Here is a 22,179-nt window from a genome sequence, read left to right on the forward strand (position 1 = left end):
GTGACGGAGAGAGAATGGCTGAGCTGTCTTGTTTAGCAACATAAATTCTGGGTTAAATTGTGGTTGTAAGTTGAGGACCACCTGTATTTTTGGAAGTGGTTTGCCATTGTCTTTTCCCCCCTCTGTGACGGAGAGAGAATGGCTGATCAAAATTCATGTACGGTAGTTCATACTCACTCATGCCTAGATATGGCAAGATAGAAACTCAGCTCTCCCTACTCCTAGCCCAGCCCCTCATCCAAAGGGCACACTGGCTCGTCAAAACTAATGTGCAAACTCATAATATAAAAGGGAAAGTGTTTAGGCAGGCAATTCAATCTGTTCTCCATAGGTCTCAAAGTGCAGACGCCTCCCTCCCCCACCCACCTTTTGCAGGAAAGTTGATTAGCCATCTGTTGAGCATGGGCAAAGCTTTTAATCCTGCAGCTACTCCAAAATATTCCCCCTATTTTGGATTTCCACGTATTATTTTTGCTATTTTCAAAATCTCCCGTTTTGAGCATTGTCCTCTACATTTCGCTTCAAGTGCACAGATGTAACGCGCGCACACACACACACCTTCTCCTATTCAAGTGCATTGATTTTAGCCTCTCTTTACTTTTCAAAGGGTCATCAGAATGGACTGAAATAGCCTAAAGCCATAAAAAGAAGCTGGTGCGGGTGAACTCAGGAGTGAGTTTGCAAATTGTTTATTTTCCCACCTGTCTTTTTCAAGCAATTCACGCTGGGGTTTATCTTTACTTTTCACAGGATGGGAAGTGTGTGTATGTGTGTTTTTGTGTGTGTGTAACTCAGATCTCCCAAGATTTAGCCAAGCACTACACCGAGTCCCTTTTGGGAGAGGGGGCGGTCTAGAAATACGAAATAAAGTAAAGTAATGTTGTCAAGCTCTTACTGTCTACCCCTATAACGTCAAATATTTGAGTCAAACCTTCACCCAGCTCTCTAGCTACCCTGTGCACACTGCAAAGCAACAGTAATAATGGGAGTGATAGTAGTAATAATCAAAAACATTTGCATATGGTAGTTCTAGTAAATATCCAAAACACTTCATGTTCAGTTTATTCTCATAGAGCAGCTTCAGGGTAGAAAATCAATGTATTATCTCCATAATACATTATTATTACTATTATTCTTCTCTTCCTTCCTAGTACCTATCTCTTCCCACTTATGACTATTTCCATGTTACTTGTATCTTTCAATTTATATTGTTTTTATTTGTTTCCTAGTATGATTTGATAGCTTATTAGCAACCTTGACTATCACTAAGTGTTGTATCTTATGATTCTTGATGAATATATATTTTTTATTTTATGTACACTGAGAGCATGTGCCCCAAAGACAAATTCCTTGTGTGTCCAACCACCCTTGGCCAATAAAGAATTCTATTCTATTCTATATTCAGGATGGGGCAGACATGCTTTGTCCAAAACCCACATCCTGATTAGTTAGCACAACACGGTAGTGTAGTTCATAGGGATGGTCACCAGGTTGTGAATCAGGCGATTCCATTAAGTTGTCACACAGGCTATGGCATATAAACAACCCGGATTCATGGTTTAGCTTAGCGTGTTGTGTGAATCTGGGCCCGACACATCGTGCAAAAAGCGATCTTCGAATTGAGCCCTTCAGTTACACAGCTGGGTCTTCAACAAAGCCAAAAGCCACGGACCTCTCTCCACGGAGAATCCACGCACGCGATCCAAACTGGCCGCATTCACACCGTACAAATGCGGGCCGAGGGAGGCCCGAGTCACACAAATGCACCGCATAAACCCAAGCGCCCAATACAGACCAAGGCAAACCCCCTCCCCTTTTGCTCGCACGTCTCATCCCAGAGTCGACGACTTAAGAGTGAATTGGGGGGAGGGGAGGGGGCAGCTTGCCATTGGTCGCTTCCTCGACCTTTTTTACGCTCCCCTCCTCCTTACACCGAGAGGGTTAAACAGGAAAGGTGTGCCGCTTCAGGCGAGCGGGGGATCTCCCTCCAAAGGCCCGATCACCTTACCCAACCCGTCTTCCACTGCAGAGATAGGCGGAGGCGGGAACCAACTCGTATTCCCCTCCTTCTTACCAACAGTCCCTCACACTTCCAGGAATCACCCAGAGGGGGGAAGGAAAAAAAAATCAGCAGCAGCAAAAGGGGAGGGGGAGGGAGCGCGCGGGGTTGATACAGCCACTTCCTGCCAATCACAGCCCTGTCAGCCACTCCCCAGCGACCAATGAAAGGGGCGACCATTCATAAAAATAAATACTCGGCCACGCTCCCCCCTTCCCCAGCACACACACACACACACGGTCGAAGCATCTAGCCTCTTTCCTCTGACAAATGTACATATGTTTTTCATACATATATGCATACACGCACACACACACACACAATATCCAATCGGAGCCGCCGAACGATTATTGCAAACTCTTGGGCACTTTCTCCCTGCCCTTTAAGCTTCTCTCTTTCTCTCTCTCTCTCTCTCTCCCCCTCTCCCCCCGCACCGAGATTGTATCCGAAGTCGTCGGACACCAGTCCCCCCCCCCCTTTCGCCTTCTCCGATTCCTCTGCTAACGGGAAAGGCGCTTCTCGTTTCAGAAACGCGCACGTACGTTCACACGCATTTCCAGGAAACCAGAGAGGGGCCGCGATTCTTTGGCCAAAGGAAATAGATTGGCGCTGTTCTTCTACCACCCCCTCCTCCTCCTCCTCCTCCTCCATTTCACTCCCCCCACCCACCCCACCCCCAGCCCCGTAAACTTCCACCTCTTTCTATTCTTCCCCGTCCGAGCTGGGGAGGCAAAAGCTCCGTCCGAGACCATCCCGAGTGCGCGCGGTGCGCCTTCGCCCACTACCTCCATCCTCCCGCCGCCGCCGCCCGAAAGATGGGGAAAAGGGGAGATCGCACCGGACCCGCTTCCCGCAGCCCAGCCTGCAAAGCCGAGTCCGTGTTTTAAATCGATTTGCTCGGCCCCTTTCGTTCCCCCGCTCCCCGGAAAAACCCAGGCACCGCTCGGTTTTCCTCGCCAACAAAGGTAAGTTTAGCCAAACTCTTCGGGCTTTCGGAGCGAGTGCGGGGGAACGTCGTTTCCCAAGCTGGGGTTGCGGGTTGCGGGGGCTGTGAAAGTTGGGAAGAGGAGAAAACCCCTTCCAGCCACTCTTAAGCAAGAGATCGGCGCTCAGACTCTCGGGGCTGGTAGCGGAGTATGGAAAACTCTTCCGATGCTGGTTTATTTAGAGGGTAAATCGGCGGGAAGCCCCAGTCTGGCTTTGGCGCTTAATTATTTTTTTTAGGACGGGAGGCTGGAAAACCACCCTTAGGTTGCCGAATAAGAATAATAACTCGACAGTCAGATAAAGTATGAATTTGCAATCTGGCAAAATTCAAATTAACGTTCCAGCGATTATAGTCCCGCGAAGCTTAAACTGTTTTATAAAAGATTAGGAATGCCACAATGCAAAATAGCCAACTTTTCGTATTTGACGCCCTCTCAACTTTTTAACCTAACAGCATGCATGGCTGGGAACACCCGAGTGTGTCTGTGTATCTTTCTCTGGGTGTAGTGAAAAATAGCTGTATTTTACATAGATTTCATGCAAATGGGTTTGCTTCCAACACAAAACCTGTAATAAAGTTTTGTTTACCAACAATGATTTTCCCATTTCTTTCATTATTAATCTGTAACTATACCCTAGCAGCCTCCTCTTTCTTCATGCTATTTTCTCATCTGCAGTTATGAGAAAAGAATAAACACCACCAACAAAAATCAAGCAATTCGTAGAACATCATTTAGCCTGGAGAATTACTGGGGTTTCCATCCCTTGCAGCTGCAGCTGTGGGAGACACTTTGTGAAGGAAGCTGCTGCTTGATTTTTGTGCAGATAAGCACAATTTAAAGTAGAGGATCCTTTAAAAGTGCCTAAAAGGAGAAAATATTTCTTATGTAACTGGAGAAGTAATCATATCAACGCTGTTTAAGTATAAAGAAAATGAAACAAATTTAGTGATAGTCCTTGACTTAAGGACCATAGTTGAGCTCAAAATTTTCATTGCTAAGCAAGACAGTTGTTAAGTGAGTGTTGCTCCATTTTATGACCTTTCTTACCACAGTTGTTAAATGAACCATTGCAGTTGTTAAGTGAATAATATGGTTGTTAATTCAATCTGGCTTCCCCATTGACTTTGCTTGTCAGAAGGCCACAAAAGATTATCACAGGACCCCAGAACACTGCAACTGTTATAAATATGTGCCAAGTCTCTGGATTTTAATCCCTTGGAGATGCAACAAAGATCATAATTATGAAAATTAAGTCACTTTTTTCAGTGGTGGTGTAATTTCAACCCGTCAATAAATGAATGGTTGTAAATCGCAGATTACCTGCATGGGCTCAAAGAGCAGAGTGGCCCTTGGTCCAGAAAAAGTGTGCAATTTTTGTTCACAAGCTCAGTCCAAGCTAGTACAGTAAGGTTTAAAATAATCTAAGCAGACACTCAAAAGATGACTCCAATTGCATTCTCACTATCTTGAAACATACAGGGTTTAAGAGTTTTTTCTCAGTGTATGGTGTTTTTATTTTATTTTTTTGTTAAACCTTCTGTAATGACAAAAAAAGGTTATTCTCTCCATCATATAGAAGTTAGTTTGATTGTATACTAAATTTATTTATTTATTTATAGCCTGCCTTTATTGTTTTTGCAAATAACAAGGTGAAGATGAGCAGATCCAACACACCTTCCTCCTCCTATTTCCAACACACAACAACAACAACAACCCTGTGAGGTAGCTTAGGCTGAGGGAGAGTAACCTAGCTGGCTTTCAGGGCTAAGAAGGGACTTGAACTCACGGTCTCCCGCTTTGAAGTCTAGTGCCATAATCACTAGAGTAGACTAAACTGGCTCCCATTGATGGAAATTTCCTCTTAACACCCAAAATGTAAGATAAAGAAGGATGCATCTCCTAGAATTATTGGCAGATAAGAAGAGTGACTCACTCAGAGACTAAGGAGCCTCTTTTGAGGGGAGGTGCTTCAGGCTATAGGAGCTGTCACTAGTTGCTTGTACATCAGTACAAGCTATTGATTTATTTAGCCTGTTAATGTCAGTTCTTGCTCTCTACTACTTGCTACTCAGTCGGTTTCTAAATGGAGATGACAAGGGCTGAACTAGGACCACCTCTATTAATGTACTTAGGCCCCCTTTCTCCAGTCTCCTTATTTTCTGTTGCACAACTGAACCACGCTGGGGATGGTTGATTGATGTCCAGGATTTGCTTATCTGAGCAGACAATAATTCAGAGGATTTTGGAATTGGAAGAGACTAGCCGAGAGTTCATATCCCAGAGTTCATATCCCATGTGTTGTATTTACAGAACTAGCCTCTTTAATTCTGCTGGCAGCTAAACAGATTCCTTCTACGTCGGATGTAGATTGGGAATGACCTAAAGTTGACAAGTTTGAGTTCAGATGCTACTCCTCTTAAAATGGGGCACATTTTCCTATGTGAGGTTACTTCGAGGCATTTTTTTTTAAAACAAAAGACAAAAAGTCTCACATGGGATTGTATTTGCACAGAAGCAATAATTCACTTGAGGTTTTCAGGAGGAATCTATGAACAGGATATTAGAATCTTACTGCTGTGATATTGTGACTTTTCAATTGTGCTAAATTTTCTTTCTTCCCAGTAAAACATTATTCACAGATTAGTTAAAAATAGTTTTATTTAAACAGTTTTCAGTAAAGGTAGTCCTCAACTTAACAACAGTTCATTTAGTGACCGTTCAAAGTTACAACAGCACTGAAAAATGTGGCTTATGACCATTTCTCACAGTTACGATCTTTGCAGCATCTCCATGGTTACATGATCAAAATTCAGATGCTTGGCAACTGTTTCATATTTATGACCGTTGCTGTGTCACGAGACCCCTCAATCATCTTTTGCAACCTTCTGATCAGCAAAATCAATGGGGAAGCCAGATTCACTTAACAACTGGGTTACTAACTTATCAGCTGAAGTATTCGCTTAACAACTGTTGCAAGAAAGATTGTAAAATGGGGTAAAACTCACTTAACAAATGTCTCACTTAACAATAGAAATTTGGGGCTCAATTGACGCTGTAAGTCGAGGACTACCTATATGTCCTCTTCTCATTTTTTGTGTAGTGGTTTAAGGCACCAGGTTAGAAAACCGGAGACCATGAATTCTAGTCTTGCCTTAGGCATGAAGCCACGTGATGCATTTTGAGCCATTCTATCCCAGCCAAGAAGGAAGCAATATAATAAGAAACACTTCAAAGAAATATGGCCAGGAAAACTGTTGGGACTTGTCTTGTTTCCCACGCGAAAAAATATTGTGCCCTCAAGGTACCAATGTTGTACTTTAGGAAAAGGGACTCTAGATTTCTTTTTTTTTAAATATAACTTTATTAAAGATTTTTAAAACAATAGTAAAATTAATATGAACTAAAATAAAACAAGAAAGAAAAATGAAGAAACAAAAGAGAAAACTAAAGTGCAAAAAAGGTAGAAGAAAAATAGAAGAGAAAGAAAAAAAGATGAAGAAGTGGCTCCTAATCTTTATAGCAGTTGTAAGTACAATTGTAGATTTACTTCTTTCTCCAAAGACACAGAGACTGTAGATTTCTAAATGCAGGGAAATGTTAATGAATATGAGCTGTCAAACATGCCATCTTCAACCTACAGCTTTTTAATGATATAGTCCCAGAAATATTTTTCCCTGATGCTTATGAATCTGAAATTTGTTTTAGAATTGAAGTTGACAATATTTCTTTTATTGTTAGTATCTTTGTATTAGAATTCTTTATTTGCAGAGAAATAGAAAAGAATTTTAATACATCTTACATTCTTCCTGGCAAAGAATTATTTAAAAAAACCATGGTAACAGTAGAATAATTAGCCTAATTCTTATTTCCCGGACTGGTTACATGAGATAATTTTGGAATGTACAATAGATAAAGCCTTCTATCCAGAGATTCAAGAGGCAAAATTTAAGGTAGTGTATAATATTTATTATAATTAATTTATTAATTATATATCATTCTGGGATAAACCAAAAGCACGGATGATGTTACTTGTTGGGACAATGAAATATCTGCGAGAATGCCAAGATCAGAGTAGATTCTCCATTGTTGCAATTATTTTTATCAGTATGTTTAGAGGAAATAAGCTTAAAAACAAAAAAAGGACAAAGTATTTTCCAAGGCCAGACATTTTCTTAGATTCTGAGCAGCTCCTATTGATTTCATGAACATGGCCATTCAGTTTTCTTGGCAACTACATAAATTGTGATTTTGGTCAATTTTTTCTATTGTCGCTTTCACTTCCTGCTCTAGTTTCCATCCATGAACTTCCCTGGAAAGTAATCATCCAAATTTCAACAGGACTAACCCTGCTTAGCTTTGGAATCTATATAAACTTAACCAGGAACTGCTACCTGCAACTCTCCCAGGATCTTAAGATACTTCAATGGGAGGCATTTTTATAGGATCAGAATGAAAATTTAAGAGTAGGCATCCTCAATCTGGTGGTCTCCAAATTCATTACAAATCCTGTTATCCCCAGCTGACATGTAATAATGAGAAGTTGTGTTCAATGCATCTGAAGAGACACCTGGTAGAGAATGCCAAATGTCTTATGGGTAATTTTTGACTTACAACCATTTAGTTTAATGATGGCTCACAGTTACAGTGGTGCTGGAAAAAAAGGACTTAAGACCAGTCCTGCAATTACAACTATCCCAACATCCCCGCAGTCACTTGATCAAAATGAATACAGCTCACTTAATGACCTCATTGTTTAGTGATGGAAGTTCTGGCTCCACTTGAGCACTAACTGTACTACTTACGAATCAGTAAGGGCAACAATTTGAGAGCAAGCAGATGTCGGTCAAACACACAGTGTGTCATTCTAATTTTTGCTTCCTGAAGATGTTTGGCAGGAATTCCAGTAGATTCTCTCACAGGTACATTTCATTGCAGGTGACCTTGGCTGATCTTGAAAAAAGTTAAGCAGGTTGGACCTGCTTAGTGTTCAAATGGATGACAGATAGGAAACCAAGGCTGGCCATAGCTAGATGAGAAATTTCAGAAAAGATCTCACCCTAGAAGAAAATCATGGCAAACCACTTCTGTGTTCTTGTCAAGAAAGTGGACATGTTGGCTAGGCACCCATTAGACACCAGAATCAGTTGGGAAGGGGTGGGATTCAGCCGGTTCGGATGAACCGGATGTTAATTTTAACCCTAACCCCTCCCCACCCAGGAGTCTCCACATGGTCCATTCATCATGCCAGGTAAGTGAAGAGCCTGCACAGAGACTCTCGGAGGGTGAAAAACAGACCTACCGGAAGTCCAGAAACAGTTTCTGGCTTCAGGAGGTCCTCGGGAGCCCAGGGGGATTTTCACCCTCCTGGAGGCTCGAGGAAAGCCTCCAGAGTCTGGGGAGGGCGAAAATTTCCCCTCCCATCGCCGTGGTGCAGGAAACCAACTAGGCCATGCCCCCATGGCCACAACCACCCAGCAACCAGACAGAGAACCGGTTGCTAAATTTTTTCAATCCCACCCCTGGTCTTTACCTTTTCTTTCGCAAGCTGCAGGGCTAGTTTTCTTTGCTAATCCTGGACTGACTTCTCCAATTCTGCCTTTCAGTGGTTGCTGAATTAGACCTTTTCTCTTTGAAGGACCAGTTCGTTCTTTCAACCAATAACAAGCCCTCCGATTATGAAACAGAATCCTGCTTTCTCTGGCCTAAACACGTTCTGAGTTAAGTAATAGTTTCAAAACCATCTTGTAACTGAGATCGTCGGTGAGATTAAACACTTTTTAAAGAAGTTAAGTTGGTCAGAAAAGGAAGCTGCCATGGTTGGGCTGTTAGCAAGAGAAGCGTCCGGGCTTGATAGCAGAAAGAAGGAAAGGGGAAGCAATTTTTAGCAGTCTTAACACGCAGCAAGTGGAAGAAGCCATTTCTGAGAGTCTTTTCAAAAACTGCCATAAAATAAAAAAGGAGCAACTCAGACAAGAAGTCAGAATAACATTCCTTTCCATGCTGTGCTTTCCAAATTTTATTCTGGGGCATTTCAAACTGGATCCTCCCTCCAATGTCCATGTCTGATCTTCTGGTTAGAAGATCAATTGCCAATAAATCTGATCTCTTAACAAGAGATTTGTCTTGGGGGAAGAAAAGCCTCCATCAATTGGGGGTGCTCCAACACTCGGAAGTTTTCAAGAAGAGACTGGACATCCATTTGTCCAGAACGGTATAGTCTCCTGCTTGAGCAGGGATTGGACTAGGTCCCTTCCAGCTCTATGATTCTGTGTTCTAAAACGGAATCCCAAAACTAGAACAGATGTCAGACCTGGAAGCCATCTTTTACATTGGGCCTTCAGGCCTGTTATGTTTTCTACTGAAGGAAACAGGGAGTGGGGTTATACAGAGTGTGGATGATGTGTAGTCAAAACAACATTCTTTCTCAAGAGTCAAGGTTGCTTTGTCCCTGCAGCTGCGATGAGGTGAGTGGGAGGCATCTCCAGTTTTGGATGGTGCCTGATTGGATCCTATGATGGACATCTTGGTGTTGGGCAGGGACTTGAACTTTCACTTGGGTGGGGAAAACCTGGAAACCAAACTCAAAAATATCCTGTCAGCCCTGGAAGCCATCTTTTTCTTGGAGCTTCAGGGCTGCCATAATTAGTGCCTGGGGAAATGGGAGGGGGGAATTGAAGGAGTGGGTGGAGAATTAGCCATAACAACATTCCTTTCTCTGGGACTCAAGGGCATTTGGCCTGCGCCTGGATGGGAGTGCCTGGGGGTTGTCTCCAGTTGGGACGATGAAATGATTGGGCCATTTGATGGATTTGTGGATGCAGGGGATGGATCTTTGACTTTCTTTTGGGTGGGGAAAACCTGGAAACTCTCAGATTTGGGTTTTCCCAGATGTGCTAATATGACATCTCTAATAAAATGGAACTTTGAGGAAACTCAAGCCTCGGAGCTTTCTTTTGGGGGGTGTTACTTGATTCCTTGACAACAGAGCTTCAAAGTTGCATAAAGCTTTCTTATATTTTTATATACGGATCATGTATGATCTGTGGGGGAGTGATGTTTAGCCACTCTTGCCTATTCCTCTGTTCTTTCTCATAGCCACCCTGAAGGGAAACCTATTGGTTCTTCTGTCTGTCAATCAGTTTAAGAAGCAAACTCTTTGGCTCATCTCTTCTATGAATTTTGCAAGGCTGGCTAGTTTTGTTGCAGGAATGAATCTGCACCTTGAAAAGCTTGGGTTTCTTTGAGAAAGATTTGTACGGGTAGCAGTTTAAAAATACATGAAATCCATATTAGTTGTTACAGGCAGTCCTCGACTTACAATAGTTCATTTAGTGACCATTCAAAGTTGCAACGGCACTGAAAAAATGTAACTCCTTCCGTATTAAGCTTAAGACCCGCCTATTCCAAGCAGCTGGCCTGGCTCAACTTTGATCTAACCATATCGCTCCTGACGGGTTTTTAACCGGGTATTTTAATTATATTTAATTTCTAGGGGTTTTATATTTTGTATTTTAATTGTTTTATCAATCGACCTCCTCCTTGTGTATGTCTCAGTGTATGTTTTTGCTTTATGTTTGTTTTGTTTACATATTTATTTCGTATGTTTTGTTGTACGCCGCCCCGAGTCCTTCGGGAGAGGGTGCGGCTAAGAAATAAATATATTATTATTATTATTATTAACTTATGACCTTTTTTCACACCCCATGACCATGTGATCAAAATTCAGGTGCTTAGCAACTGGTTCATATTTATGACCATTGCTGTGTCATGGGATCTCCTTTTGCGACTACTGACAAGCAAAGTCAATGGGGAAACCAGATTCACTTAACAACTGTGTTACTAAGTTAACAACTGCAGTGATTCACTTAACAACCGTGGCCAGAAAGCTAAAGTGGGGCAAAATTCACTTAACAAACATCTCCCTTAGCAACAGAAATTTTGGGCTCCATTCTGGCCATGCTGAGGACTACCTGTACTTAGAATGGTTGAGATTTGGGTACTTAGCAATTCTAGGCTATTTTCCCAATACTTTTTGCCAAATCTGTTGTGCTAGATAAAACTTGTCTAAAATTTTGCAAGTAAACCTTAAAGTCAAGTCAGTGAAGGATTTGAGAACGAGAAGAAAGCCTAGTGTAAAATCTAAAAAAAAGGGTGGGTCAACAACAGACCTCCTGTAGCTTTGAAGCTGCATTCAGTTCTACATTTAGATGCAGCTTTAAAGCAGCCCCAAATTCTAACTGCAAATAGAATATTTCAATTGTTATTCGCATGATTTTTTTTAAAAAAATTCTTAAGTGTTTTCCTCCAAGTCTGCTTTTTTCATCTTAAGTGAGTATTAACATGGAAACATAGAAAACTGGTGGTAGAAAAAGACCCAAAAGTCCATCAATTCTGCCCTTTGAGGTGGTTTTATTTTGAATTCTTTTTAATTTATTATTTTAATTGTAAATTTAAATTAATAGATTACCTTGAGCATGTTTAAACTCAAGTTACTTTCTGATTGACCCACCACTTCCTCTGAAAGTTGGTTCCAAGCTTCCATTACTTTTTCTGTGAAATACTACTTTTGAGTATTGATCTATTGGTTGAGGCAGGAACTGATCGAGTAGATTGTCGCTGAAGCCGGATGTCATGAGTTGAGAGAGAATGATTGGCCCAAAGTCACCCAGTGAGCTTTCCTACCTAAGGCAGGACTAGAATTCAGTGTCCTGGTTTCTAGTCTGATGTTTTAACCACTGGATCAAACTGGCTCTCATTTATTTGATTTATATCTTATTTTTAATTGGGAGATTAAAGTTAGATAAGTAGTACCCTTTCCTATTTTTTTTTTCATAAAAACGCTTCGTGAAGCAGACTTGATGACATATTGTTATTGGCCCGAGATCAACCAATGAGTTCCACAGCTGAGTTTGAGAAACTATTTCTCTCTAAAAGGGGAATCTATGTAATGCATGGAGGAATGAGCTCACTGCACTTATTTTTTTCTTTCTCTCTGTCCCCATTTTTTCAATGCACAACCTCTTTCTATTATTCAAATACAGGTAACCCTTGACCTATGAACACAATTGAGCCCGACATTTCTGTTGCCCAGCAAGGCAATTAATAGCAGTAGAACGTAGACTTTATTTACCACTTCACAGTACTTTACAGCCCTCTCTCAGCGGTTTACCGAGTCAGCCCATTCCCCCAACAATCTACTTCCTCATTTGACCGATCTCGGATGGAAAGCTGAGTCAACCTTGAATTGGTAAGAATCGAACTGCCAAACTGCAGGCAGCTGGCAGTCAGCAGAATTAGCCTGCAATACTGCATTCTAACCGCTGTGCTGCCACAACTCAAGTGAGTTGTGCCCTGTTTTAGGATGTTGTGTTTTTTTTTTGCAATAGTTAAGCAAACCACTACATTTTTTTAAAAGTAAGTCATCTGGCGTTAAGCGAATCTGGCTTCTCCCTTTGACTTTGCTTGTCAGAAGCTCCTTAGGAAGCTTGCAAATGACAAACTCAAGACTCTTGAGATGCTGAGACCCTTGTGAATACATGCTGGTTGCCAAACACCTGAACTTTGATCATGTGACTGAGGAAGCTGCAACGGTCGTTAAGTGTGAGCACTGATCTGAAGTTGCTTTTTTCAGTGCCACTGTCATTTTGAACAGCCGCTAAATGAATGTTGTAAGATGAGGATTGATGCGAGTGATATTCAGGTGCCTCTCTGTGAATTGACTTTATCTTCCTTTTCAGATGCAGCTCTGATAAATGATCAAGCTGTCCACTAGTCAATTGGTGGCGCAATGGTCCCCCTGTGCTGTTGCTGCCCGCCGGCATCTGCACCAGTCGTGGTGGCCATGACAGGCCCTGCCGTCCCTTCCTACCATTTCAAGAGTTTCTGTGGAGAGTTTGAGCGGGTGGAAAGTGCCTTGGAACGCTTGGAGGCCAGTGGCTTCTACTGGGGCAGCCTGTCAGGAGCTGAAGCCAAGAGGCTCTTGACCTCCCAGCCTCCTGGTGTCTTCCTGGTGAGAGATTCCTCCGACCATCACCACCTCTTCACCTTGAGTGTCCGCACCAGGACAGGCATCACCAACCTGCGTATTCAGCAGCAGGACTCAGCTTTTCACCTGGAGGCCTTGCCAGGAGCTGGCCACCCCCCAGCCTTCAGTTGCGTGGTCCAGTTAGTTGAGTATTATCTCTGCCTGGGGGCTGTGGAAGGGGGTCCCTGCTATTTGGAGAGCGAGGGTCAGCCTCCGGTGCCTCTGGCCCTCTCACAGCCGCTCCGTTGCAAGGTGCCCACTTTGCAGGAGCTGTGTCAGCGGGCTGTACGAGGCAGCGTGCGGGGCAGAGGTGACACCAGAGCTCAGCTGCAGAAGCTGCCAGTCCCCCAGGCATTGTTGAACTCAATCTGCAGCTAAAAGGAAGCACCAGTTTTGAGACCTTTTAATGAATGCAGAGTTGGGGCCTTCCTTGTTAGAGTGGATGAGCAGAGCTGGTTATAGATAGTGTACTGCTGATGCACCCCTATTTTCTTGGAATAAACCAACCATTTCATTGTGGAGCTATTTATAATGAGCCTTCCAGAAGTTACTGAAAATTATCTGAAAAAAGGAATTGGCAGAGTAGGTTAGTCAACAATATAGAGATGCATATCCTATGTAATCCCCTTCCCCATTTTTGCAAGCTAGCCACTTCCACATTTCAAATGCTTCTTGTGCAGAGGTAGTATAGCAGAAAATTTTCACTATCCATAGCAGAGCTGCTCTAAGCACCTCCCAGCTGTTCTCATCTTTAGTTGAAAGTTGTTGAAAGGTGCACAAGTTTGTGTGAAAAAGTCATGACAAATATCTCTAACTGTACAAGGGACACCTGTCACGTCTGCAGCAGCACTGCCCAGTAGTGAAGGACAGAATTGGTGTTTAGCTGCAACTATTGTGCATCTTTCTCTACAAACTCTCAGGCGGACAAGAAGATTGTACACCCAGTAACAAGAATGCTTGAATTGGCAACCTTCTCTGGTTTCTTTCTTTAGAATATAGATAACCCCAAGGCCAGCCTGAAGGCAGATTTTGAGCAATAAGCCACTCTGCACCAAATCCACAGCAGTCCTCCTCCATTTCCACTTTGACCCCTGTGTGATCCTGACCTCTCTCCTCCCCCCACTTCCAGTCACTGCCTTTAGTAAGGGTCCTTACTGTAACTTGACAGCTTTCAAGAATGCTGACTCAGAAACCAGTTACGAGAAAGGAAAAAAGTTCGGTGACTTGAGTGTTTTTATAGGCAGCCAGCACAGATATACCACTCAAGAGTGAGGAAGATACCAGTTTCTGAGGAAACAGACTTCATAGTAAAGGGACAATAAAAGAAAAACAAAATTCCAAACCTTGCAGCACAAAGGTTAGAAAATGTGATTGCAGATGGTAATTTTGTGCATTTCGTGCAAAACTTTCACTAAGGTAGCACAGTTAAATCATATTCCATTCTTAAGAACTATTCAATTTTTAATCATAAATTTAATGTTTTTAAGCAACCTAAAAACTCCTTTAAAATAAACCTTGATCTTCTGCAAACTGACTTGATTCTTCTGCTTTTGAGTTCATTTGATTCCTTACTGGCAAACCAGGCTCTTCCTGGATCCTACTGGGAAGCCCAGCCAATTCCTCTCCAACAATAGGTAAAAGTATGTTATCAGAGGCCAGTTTGCTTTCCTGCTTCCTGAATAAAAATAACAGCTTGCAAGAGGTAAGTTAGCAGTGAAAAATTTATCTCAGCGATCTGCCTTTGGGACAGCCTAGCTTATCTCCCCTATTTTTATTAATTATTCACCTTTGCACTATTTTTACCTGCAAGACCTTACCAATAAACTCTTAAGAGGAAAAGGAATACAGAGTGTATATGTGCACCCATTTTGGAAATAACTCTATTTGGGACAGTACAGCAAAACAGAGAAGTGATATTGAGGGCACAGGGAACAATGACCAAAGCCCACGTCAGAAATGGCCTCTCTCCAGTTCCATTTAAATTTGGCAAGACAAACAAAAGGAAAGAATGAGGTGAAAGGGAAGAAACCGATCTGAAATTATGGTTTGGGAGTGTTTTGTTGAGTTGGAGCTAAAATAGTGCAAAGGAAAGAATTGTGCTCATATGGCATTCTCAAACAAGGCCTGTCACCTCCTCTCCCAGCTCATTTGCATTGCCAATCTTCCTTTCTGCTCCCTTCTCATATTCCATTCCCCTTTGTGCATGAAGCAAATATCTTAATCTGGGAAGTGTGAAGCCAACATTGAATTCACAGAGCTCATTGCTGGGTAATCAGAGGCAAGAAAGAACATGTTCAAGTTATAACAAGGTTTGTAATTCTCTTGACGCCATGGAACTACAGTATTTTATCCACAAATCTTTTTATTGGATGTTAGTAAGATAGGCTCAATGACCCACTGGTTTATGTGGCAGGAAAGCCATATTCTACATTTTAATCTTCCTCTTCATCATCTCCTCCGCCAGCACCGCCCTGGCCCTTCTTGGCATTCTTCCTCTTGACGCGGCCTGGTCGGCCACCACCATAAGGTGAACGAAGGGAGAAGTCAATGTGCTTTTGAGAGTCCAGCCGGACAATAAAGGAAGGAATGTTCACCACTTGCTTCCTTACACTAAGAGGGGAAAAAGAAATGATTAGTGAATAAATAATCTCATCTAGAACTTGTGGGAAATATTTGACAAAACAAACAAGCTCTGCAAATATTTCCTGAGTTCACAGCCTACCCTCAACATTCAGAAGTCAAAGCCCCAACGGCCACTGGCTTCAGGGTTATGTGCAGTGTGACTGCAAAAGGCTTCTGGATCCACTTGGAACCTAATTTCACTCAGAATCTTTGTGCTCTCCGGGCTTGGTTGTTTTCTTGCAGATATATCATTACCCAAGCTAGGTAACATCACAAGGACCCCTCATTTCAACCCTGAGCTATTCTCTATTGGAGTTTCAATCTTTAAAGGAACAATCATTACTAACAATGATTTATAGAGCAATCAGAACAGTGTTATTGCTGACTGGACAGTAACCTATTCAGGCAAGAAACAATGACCAATTTTATGCTTTGTAATTTTAATCAGGTTTTATCCCCCAGTCTCCCCATCCAAATCATTTAAAATTGCTTTGCCAATGCAAGCAAGGAATGTATTTGGTGTTTTGGGGGGGGGGGGGAGTAACAGTTGCAATTTGCAAGTAAACAATAGAACCTATCATGGACTCACCATAAATATAATGTAAATATTCAGTACACCAGAATCCTATACTTATCTACAAGATATGGAACTACATTTCAGAAGTAGCCAATGCACCATGGAAATTGTTTTATATGTGAATGTTGCTGTTCCTGCCTATAATAGGTAAAACATACCCAATTCCAGCTGGTGGTAAAATATATGCTTAATTAAGGAAATGTAGTCCACCAGAAAGTCAAACTACAACTCTTGGCAACTTTTTTGCTGGGGCTGCTTACTGGAATTCAGCAACTGAAGACATAAACATTTCCTCCAACCCGTTGCAAAATCCATTTTACTTGTACAGAAGGATCATATCAGGTTACTGCTGTGCTTGCTAAATCGGAGCAGTACTTGGTGTTACCTTGGCCACCCATGTGGCAGACCTTCACAAGGTGTACGGCCAAGCCGCAGTGAACCTTGCCGAAATCTTTGAGAGTTGCTTTGACACTGCTAGTCTATTGAGCTATCCAAGGATTCAATCCACAAAAGGGTTTGGTGGTATATAAAGGCCCAAGCCAGGGCCGGGGCCAGAGTTATCGTCAGACAGGCTACACATAAAAGATATTGCAAATGTTATTTCAGAAGTACGTGTTCTGATGCTGATACCCAATGTCAGCAATTCATAGTTAACTTTACACTCCCCAAAATTTGGCTCTCAGCAGCATACCGGATGTGTCTCTGGCGGATAAGAACACGAGCATGATGGATGGATTTAGCCAGGCCCAGTTTGAAGACTTGGGTTTGGAGACGACGCTCCAGGAAATCCTCAATTTTCAGACCCAGGATGTAATCCAATTTCATTTTGCCTTCATCCAGCACCCCAATTCTGACCAAACGGCGCAGCAAGGCATTGCCTGAGAGAAATTTAAGAGACATCAACAAACTAAACGGGTCTTTCTATGTTAAAAGAGACAATGTTCAGATTAGCATATTTATGGGTACAAAATTGAAAAAGATACAACCATCAGTTAACTGGCTATGCAAAAAAAAAAATACAAATTACATAATCCCAGGATATAGAAATGGTATTGGGACAAGAATAGCATCAGATTGTCGAAAGTATTATCAATAATTGTGTTTCTAACTGAGTAGAGACCTTGAGATTAAAGTGCAAATCACACCTCAACGTCAATGGCAGCTTTGTTTGCAGAACATATTTAGTTCAATCAGACTGTTCTGTCAACCACTTAACTGACTCAAAAAGTGATACCACAGAACCCCTATCCATTTATTTCAAAAAGAGCTCAGTATCTCAGCAAACTCTTACACATGGCAAGTAACAGCATTTTCACTAACCCTTCTCATTGCTCAGGTTGGCACAGTATTGGCTTGGCCACTGTAGCCAATCTGTTTCTGACTGGTATTTTCTTACTTTATGATCTTGGTAGTGAATTTCGTAATAGATAAGATTGTTTTAAACTTTTTTTTTAAAGGATGAAGCATGCAAGCTATAAAGGGTATAGCTAAAGCTTGTCATAACTAGGTCTGTTTATAACTAAATTCCAACTATCAGTGGTAAACTGATTGGCTCAATTAATCCCTTTTTGGTATTTCCATCACACATTAACTCTCCTCTCTTGACCCCATTTAACATGTTGTGGAAACCAGGCCTTTGTGTAATCTTATAACGCATATCACCCATCTTATAATCAGATTAGTGACTTACAAGCTGGTATGAGGGAAAAAAGTTAAATATATCAAGGTACTCAGCAGGCTTCAAGTGAGTCATAGGTCCCGAAAGCAACAGCGCCACCAAAGCTGTTGTTCAATATCTAATTTTGCCATTATATTACCTTCAAAAAGGCGTCGCTGATCTTTCTCATCCAGGGTGAGCAGCTCTCGGGCAGCTTTGCGGATCTTGGCCAAAGTGAACTTCACTCGCCATACTTCACGTTTGTTCCGCAGCCCATATTCACCTAGTAAAAGAATTCTGAAAGTTTAAATGCAGTTACTTTAAAGGTCACAGTGACCCAATCAAAGACAGATTCTTTTCCCAACTTGTAAGGTCTTCTCAGGATTAGCCCCATTCCTCTGGAAAAACTTGCTCTTGATTAGCGTACCTCTTCCATTGTGGTATAAATTTTTTATTAAAGTTTTATAAAAGATATAAAAACTAATATAAACTAATACAGAGCAGAAATAATAAAAGAAAAAATGGGGAAAGTGTGCAGAAGGAATTAGAGAAAAAATGGGAGCTTCCAATTTCCTTTGCATTGTATATCACAAAGCCAGCTTGGTGTAGTGATTAAGGTGCTGGCCTACAAACCAGGAGGCTGAGTTCTAATTCCACCTTAGGCATGAAAACAAACTTGATGACCATGAGCCAGTCATCTCGCTCCAACTCATCTCACAGGATTGTTATGGGGAAAATAGGAAGGAGCATTGTTTGGTATGTTCACCAAGTTTTTTATATATTTGTATGTAGGTATGTATATACATATACATATACACTTGCTTCTCTGAAAAAAAAAGCCTAGTCTTATTTTCTTTTGGGCCCCCCGGAAAAGCACCATGTCTTATTTTCTAGGGATGTCTTACCACAGCCAGGCCTCCCACGCCCAGACACCTGTCATGCTGCTGCACAACTTTTTCTGGGGCTGCTTGCAGCCAGCCGCAGCACAAGTGGCTGTAGAATTCAGGCAGTGGCACCGCAGGTGTCGGGGTGTGGGAAGCCTGGTTGCAACAGTCCTAAGGTAAGCAGATGTGGAGCGCATGGGGCAACTCCATCCCCCAACCATGCCCAAGTTTGATTTTTATGCATGCGCCTCACTCCATCTTGTACAACCAGATGGAGGGGCAGAGTGGGTGGGGCTCATTTTGGGGGTGGAGTTTATATTAGGTGCAGGCATGAATTGTTTTGGGAGTGGTTTGCATTTTCAGGGAAACAATGTTTGTGTATGTATGTATATATATATTTGTTTTCGTAGATTTTCACGGGTGTAGGTATGCTGGTTTTGTTGTATTCGGGTCTTTTCCCGTGTAAGGTTGAGATTGTCTTTGCAACGTTTCGGCAGGATCGCACCTGCCATCTTCAAGCTGTGGGCTTAAAATTTTAATTGCCGAAACGTTGCAAAGACAATCTCAACCTTACACGGGAAAAGACCCGAATACAACAAAACCAGCATATATACACACACACACACACAAATATACATGCACGTATTACATTTTCTATGATTAGAAAAGCCCCTCCCGTTTCTATGTTTTCCCCCAAATCATCAAAATTAAAGTCTCTAAGGGGCTTCCAATTCTCCTTTTTTTAAAGAAGCCCCATTCTCCTCTGGACAGAATTCAATCTGAATCTTTGTTGGTTAAGGCAGATATCACCCCTTCCAATTTATCCCATCAAAATTAGATCTTTTTCTGTTTTACTTTTTCAATTGGATAATTCATTTCCCAACTGAAGAGTATTTTTTTTTCTCAAACATTTTGGAAGATGAGAGAAACAAAACAGCCCTGGGACTTTTTACATAAAATCATATGGTTGGAAGGGGCTTTGGAGGTCTTCAACCCCTTGCTCAAGCAGGAATCCTTATATTGTCTTGGACAAATGGTTGTCCAACTTTCTCTTAAAACCTCCAGTAATACAACACCCACAACTCCAGGAGGCAAGCTGTTTCATTAATTATTTTCACTCGACAGCAGCTATGAATTTATTTTTGGTTCTTAATAGTTTTGTTATCCATTCATTTAACCGATTGTTGCACAATTTGCCTAGAATCAGGAGATAAATAAACGAATAAATCTTACCAATAAGTTTCAACTCCTGATCAAGACGTGATTTTTCAAAAGGCCGCCTGGGGGTGACATAAGTCTTCCGACATACCCAACTCCTGGCAACAGGCATTCTGGCCTAAAAAGATACAGGCCAAGCCTATGGACAAACAATATATTTGAAACAAATGCAAGTCATGTAATAGAATGAAATCACTGGAGACATTACTATTGATATACTTTTAGCAGACTCAATTGATAAAACAGCTTATGTTCTTAGTGGTAGTCACAGCCAATATCAATTAACAATTCCTAATTACCTGCATAACTATTATTCATCTTTCAGTTATTAATTCTTAATTGAGAATACCTTTTTATACAACAGAACTGCACCCTTTTATAGATCTGTCTCACCTCATCAATTTACTCTCCACTGCTTCAAGCCAGAAATTCTAAGTTTTCCCCTTTCTTTTTGACTAGCTAGACATTACTTCAGAGGAAGATGGGGGAAGTATTTCCACACAAAACCAAATGGATTTTTTTACATTTAAGCAGATGGTTTAGACATACACATAAAACAGTAATTGCTATAACATTTTGATCAACATGATGTCCCATTTCCAAATTAGAGGATAGGATCTCAAAAGGATGAATAAGACTCCACAGAATAGATGAAAGTAAAAAAAAGCAACAACTTTCATGGTGTTTTAGAAGCATTTTATAAAATTAATTTACTGGATTTATAGGAAGTAAAATTTCCCAGTGAAGGGAATGGAGTAGTGTATATGCAGAGTTTACAAAGGAGCAGCCCAATCCCACCATTTTCATTCTTAAGTTTTATTTCACACCTCAGTCCCATTTTTATTAAATTCAGTATACATTTAACCTAAACTGTACTTCTTAGATGTTCTCAAGTAAGGAAAATCATACTTTCATATATTAACACTTCAAAAGCCCACCAGTTTGCTCTGAAAGGGCAAGGCCTAAGCTCCTTATACGATGCCTATACAGAATTATCAACATTCAGCCATTTACAAAGCTTTCAATAGACGCCATGATCTTTTTATTCTTTGAATGCTTTTAGGTGGCCTTGTATAATGTCTTTATTGTATATTGCCCAGAGTCATTCATGTCAGAGGACGGGGCATATAAAGTTGATAGTACAAAATAAATGGATCTCCCACTTCCCCCAAATTTGAATTTTATCTCAAAAGCAGAGTTTATTTTCTCTTTTTCTAACTTGTTGCCCCTTAGGTCAGATGGGGGTGGACACTTGAGGATACTCAGCCTTTTAGGTTCAATTTGAGAATCCATTCCTAAAATAAGAGGGAAGGACATCGATAAAGGTGCATGGACGGATTGACCTATAGACCATCTATTAAAAACTAGGCCCGAGAAAGGGGATCAGGCTGGTAACCCCTAAAATCAATCCCTCATTCTCAGATTCAGCAAATCCTGAAGGGTTGGACGGCCACGATGCCGGAGCGGGATATCCCTGCTGAGCTCGCAAAGAGAATGCACGCACAGGGGCCGCTTCAGAGGCCGGCGCACGTGCAGGAAGCAGGGGACGGGTAGAAAATGGAGGCTCGAGCGGCAAGCTCAAGCGCATGCGCTCCCCCGCTTGCCAGACGTGGGCCGCGAGACACTTTTCTTAACGAAGTTTTTTCGATCGCTGGCCGCCGCCGCCGCCGCTCTGCTCCGCTTACCCGGTTCGACTCGGTTACGCGAGTCCTAATCTGGCAAGATAAAGTTCCCTTACCTCCCACCTCAGACGTCAAGGAGACCAAGGAAAAAAAAGGAAGAGGGTCATCCTGGGAGTCTGCTTTTATAGAACGGTGAGCAGCTCCGCCTTCCCTCTCTACCAACCAGTAGAAAGACGACATTTTAAGCGCCTGGCCTATTGGCGGAGAGGAACGTCAAAGAATACCAGCCAATGAGCACTGGATTTTCGTGTGATAAAGAAACTGGCTAAAAAGCTAATGACGAAAGTACCACGCGGCGTTACGGCTCCTCCTTCTTTATAAATGCTGGATCTCTACTAAAGGAGATCTCGCGGTTAGAAGCGTGTGTGTGTGTGTGTGTGACGTCATCGCTGAATAAGCATAGCATTCAAAGCGTGTTGTGCCTTCCGACAAAAGGATTTCCTCGTTTTTCTAGCCGACTTCTTAAA

The 22,179-nt window shown here is 41.8% G+C and overlaps 2 protein-coding genes across 5 annotated transcripts; one reads left to right on the forward strand and one right to left on the reverse strand.

Annotated features, from left to right (window-relative positions):
- Nucleotides 1-2,351: 2,351 nt before the first annotated feature.
- LOC309401747 (suppressor of cytokine signaling 3-like) lies at nucleotides 2,352-15,280 on the forward strand. 3 transcript variants are annotated; one of them, XM_081970952.1, is made up of 3 exons: nucleotides 2,352-3,024; nucleotides 8,652-8,765; nucleotides 12,786-15,280. In XM_081970952.1, the coding sequence occupies exon 3, from the start codon at nucleotides 12,836-12,838 to the stop codon at nucleotides 13,448-13,450; it is 615 nt and encodes a 204-aa protein (XP_081827078.1). In that variant the 5' UTR covers nucleotides 2,352-3,024; nucleotides 8,652-8,765; nucleotides 12,786-12,835; the 3' UTR covers nucleotides 13,451-15,280. The 3 variants fall into 3 exon arrangements, with proteins under 3 accessions (XP_081827078.1, XP_081827077.1, XP_081827079.1); XM_081970951.1 differs by having other exon boundaries at nucleotides 8,684-8,765; XM_081970953.1 differs by lacking the exon at nucleotides 8,652-8,765.
- Nucleotides 15,281-15,416: 136 nt separating this feature from the next.
- On the reverse strand, nucleotides 15,417-21,844 carry LOC309401748 (small ribosomal subunit protein uS4). 2 transcript variants are annotated; one of them, XR_014176792.1, is made up of 6 exons: nucleotides 21,769-21,844; nucleotides 20,046-20,169; nucleotides 18,089-18,211; nucleotides 16,963-17,149; nucleotides 16,657-16,843; nucleotides 15,542-15,682 (listed from the first exon to the last, which is right to left on the reverse strand). XR_014176792.1 is itself a non-coding variant. In XM_081970954.1 (5 exons), exons 2-5 carry the CDS (start codon nucleotides 20,140-20,142, stop codon nucleotides 15,505-15,507), a joined length of 585 nt encoding a protein of 194 aa, XP_081827080.1. In that variant the 5' UTR covers nucleotides 20,143-20,169; nucleotides 21,769-21,844; the 3' UTR covers nucleotides 15,417-15,504. The 2 variants fall into 2 exon arrangements, 1 of the variants encoding a protein (XP_081827080.1); XM_081970954.1 differs by lacking the exon at nucleotides 16,657-16,843 and having other exon boundaries at nucleotides 15,417-15,682.
- Between the last annotated feature and the right edge of the window lie 335 nt (nucleotides 21,845-22,179).

This window comes from Natrix helvetica (assembly GCF_964273705.1).
Source record: "Natrix helvetica genome assembly, chromosome: Z".
NCBI lineage: Eukaryota > Metazoa > Chordata > Lepidosauria > Squamata > Natricidae > Natrix > Natrix helvetica.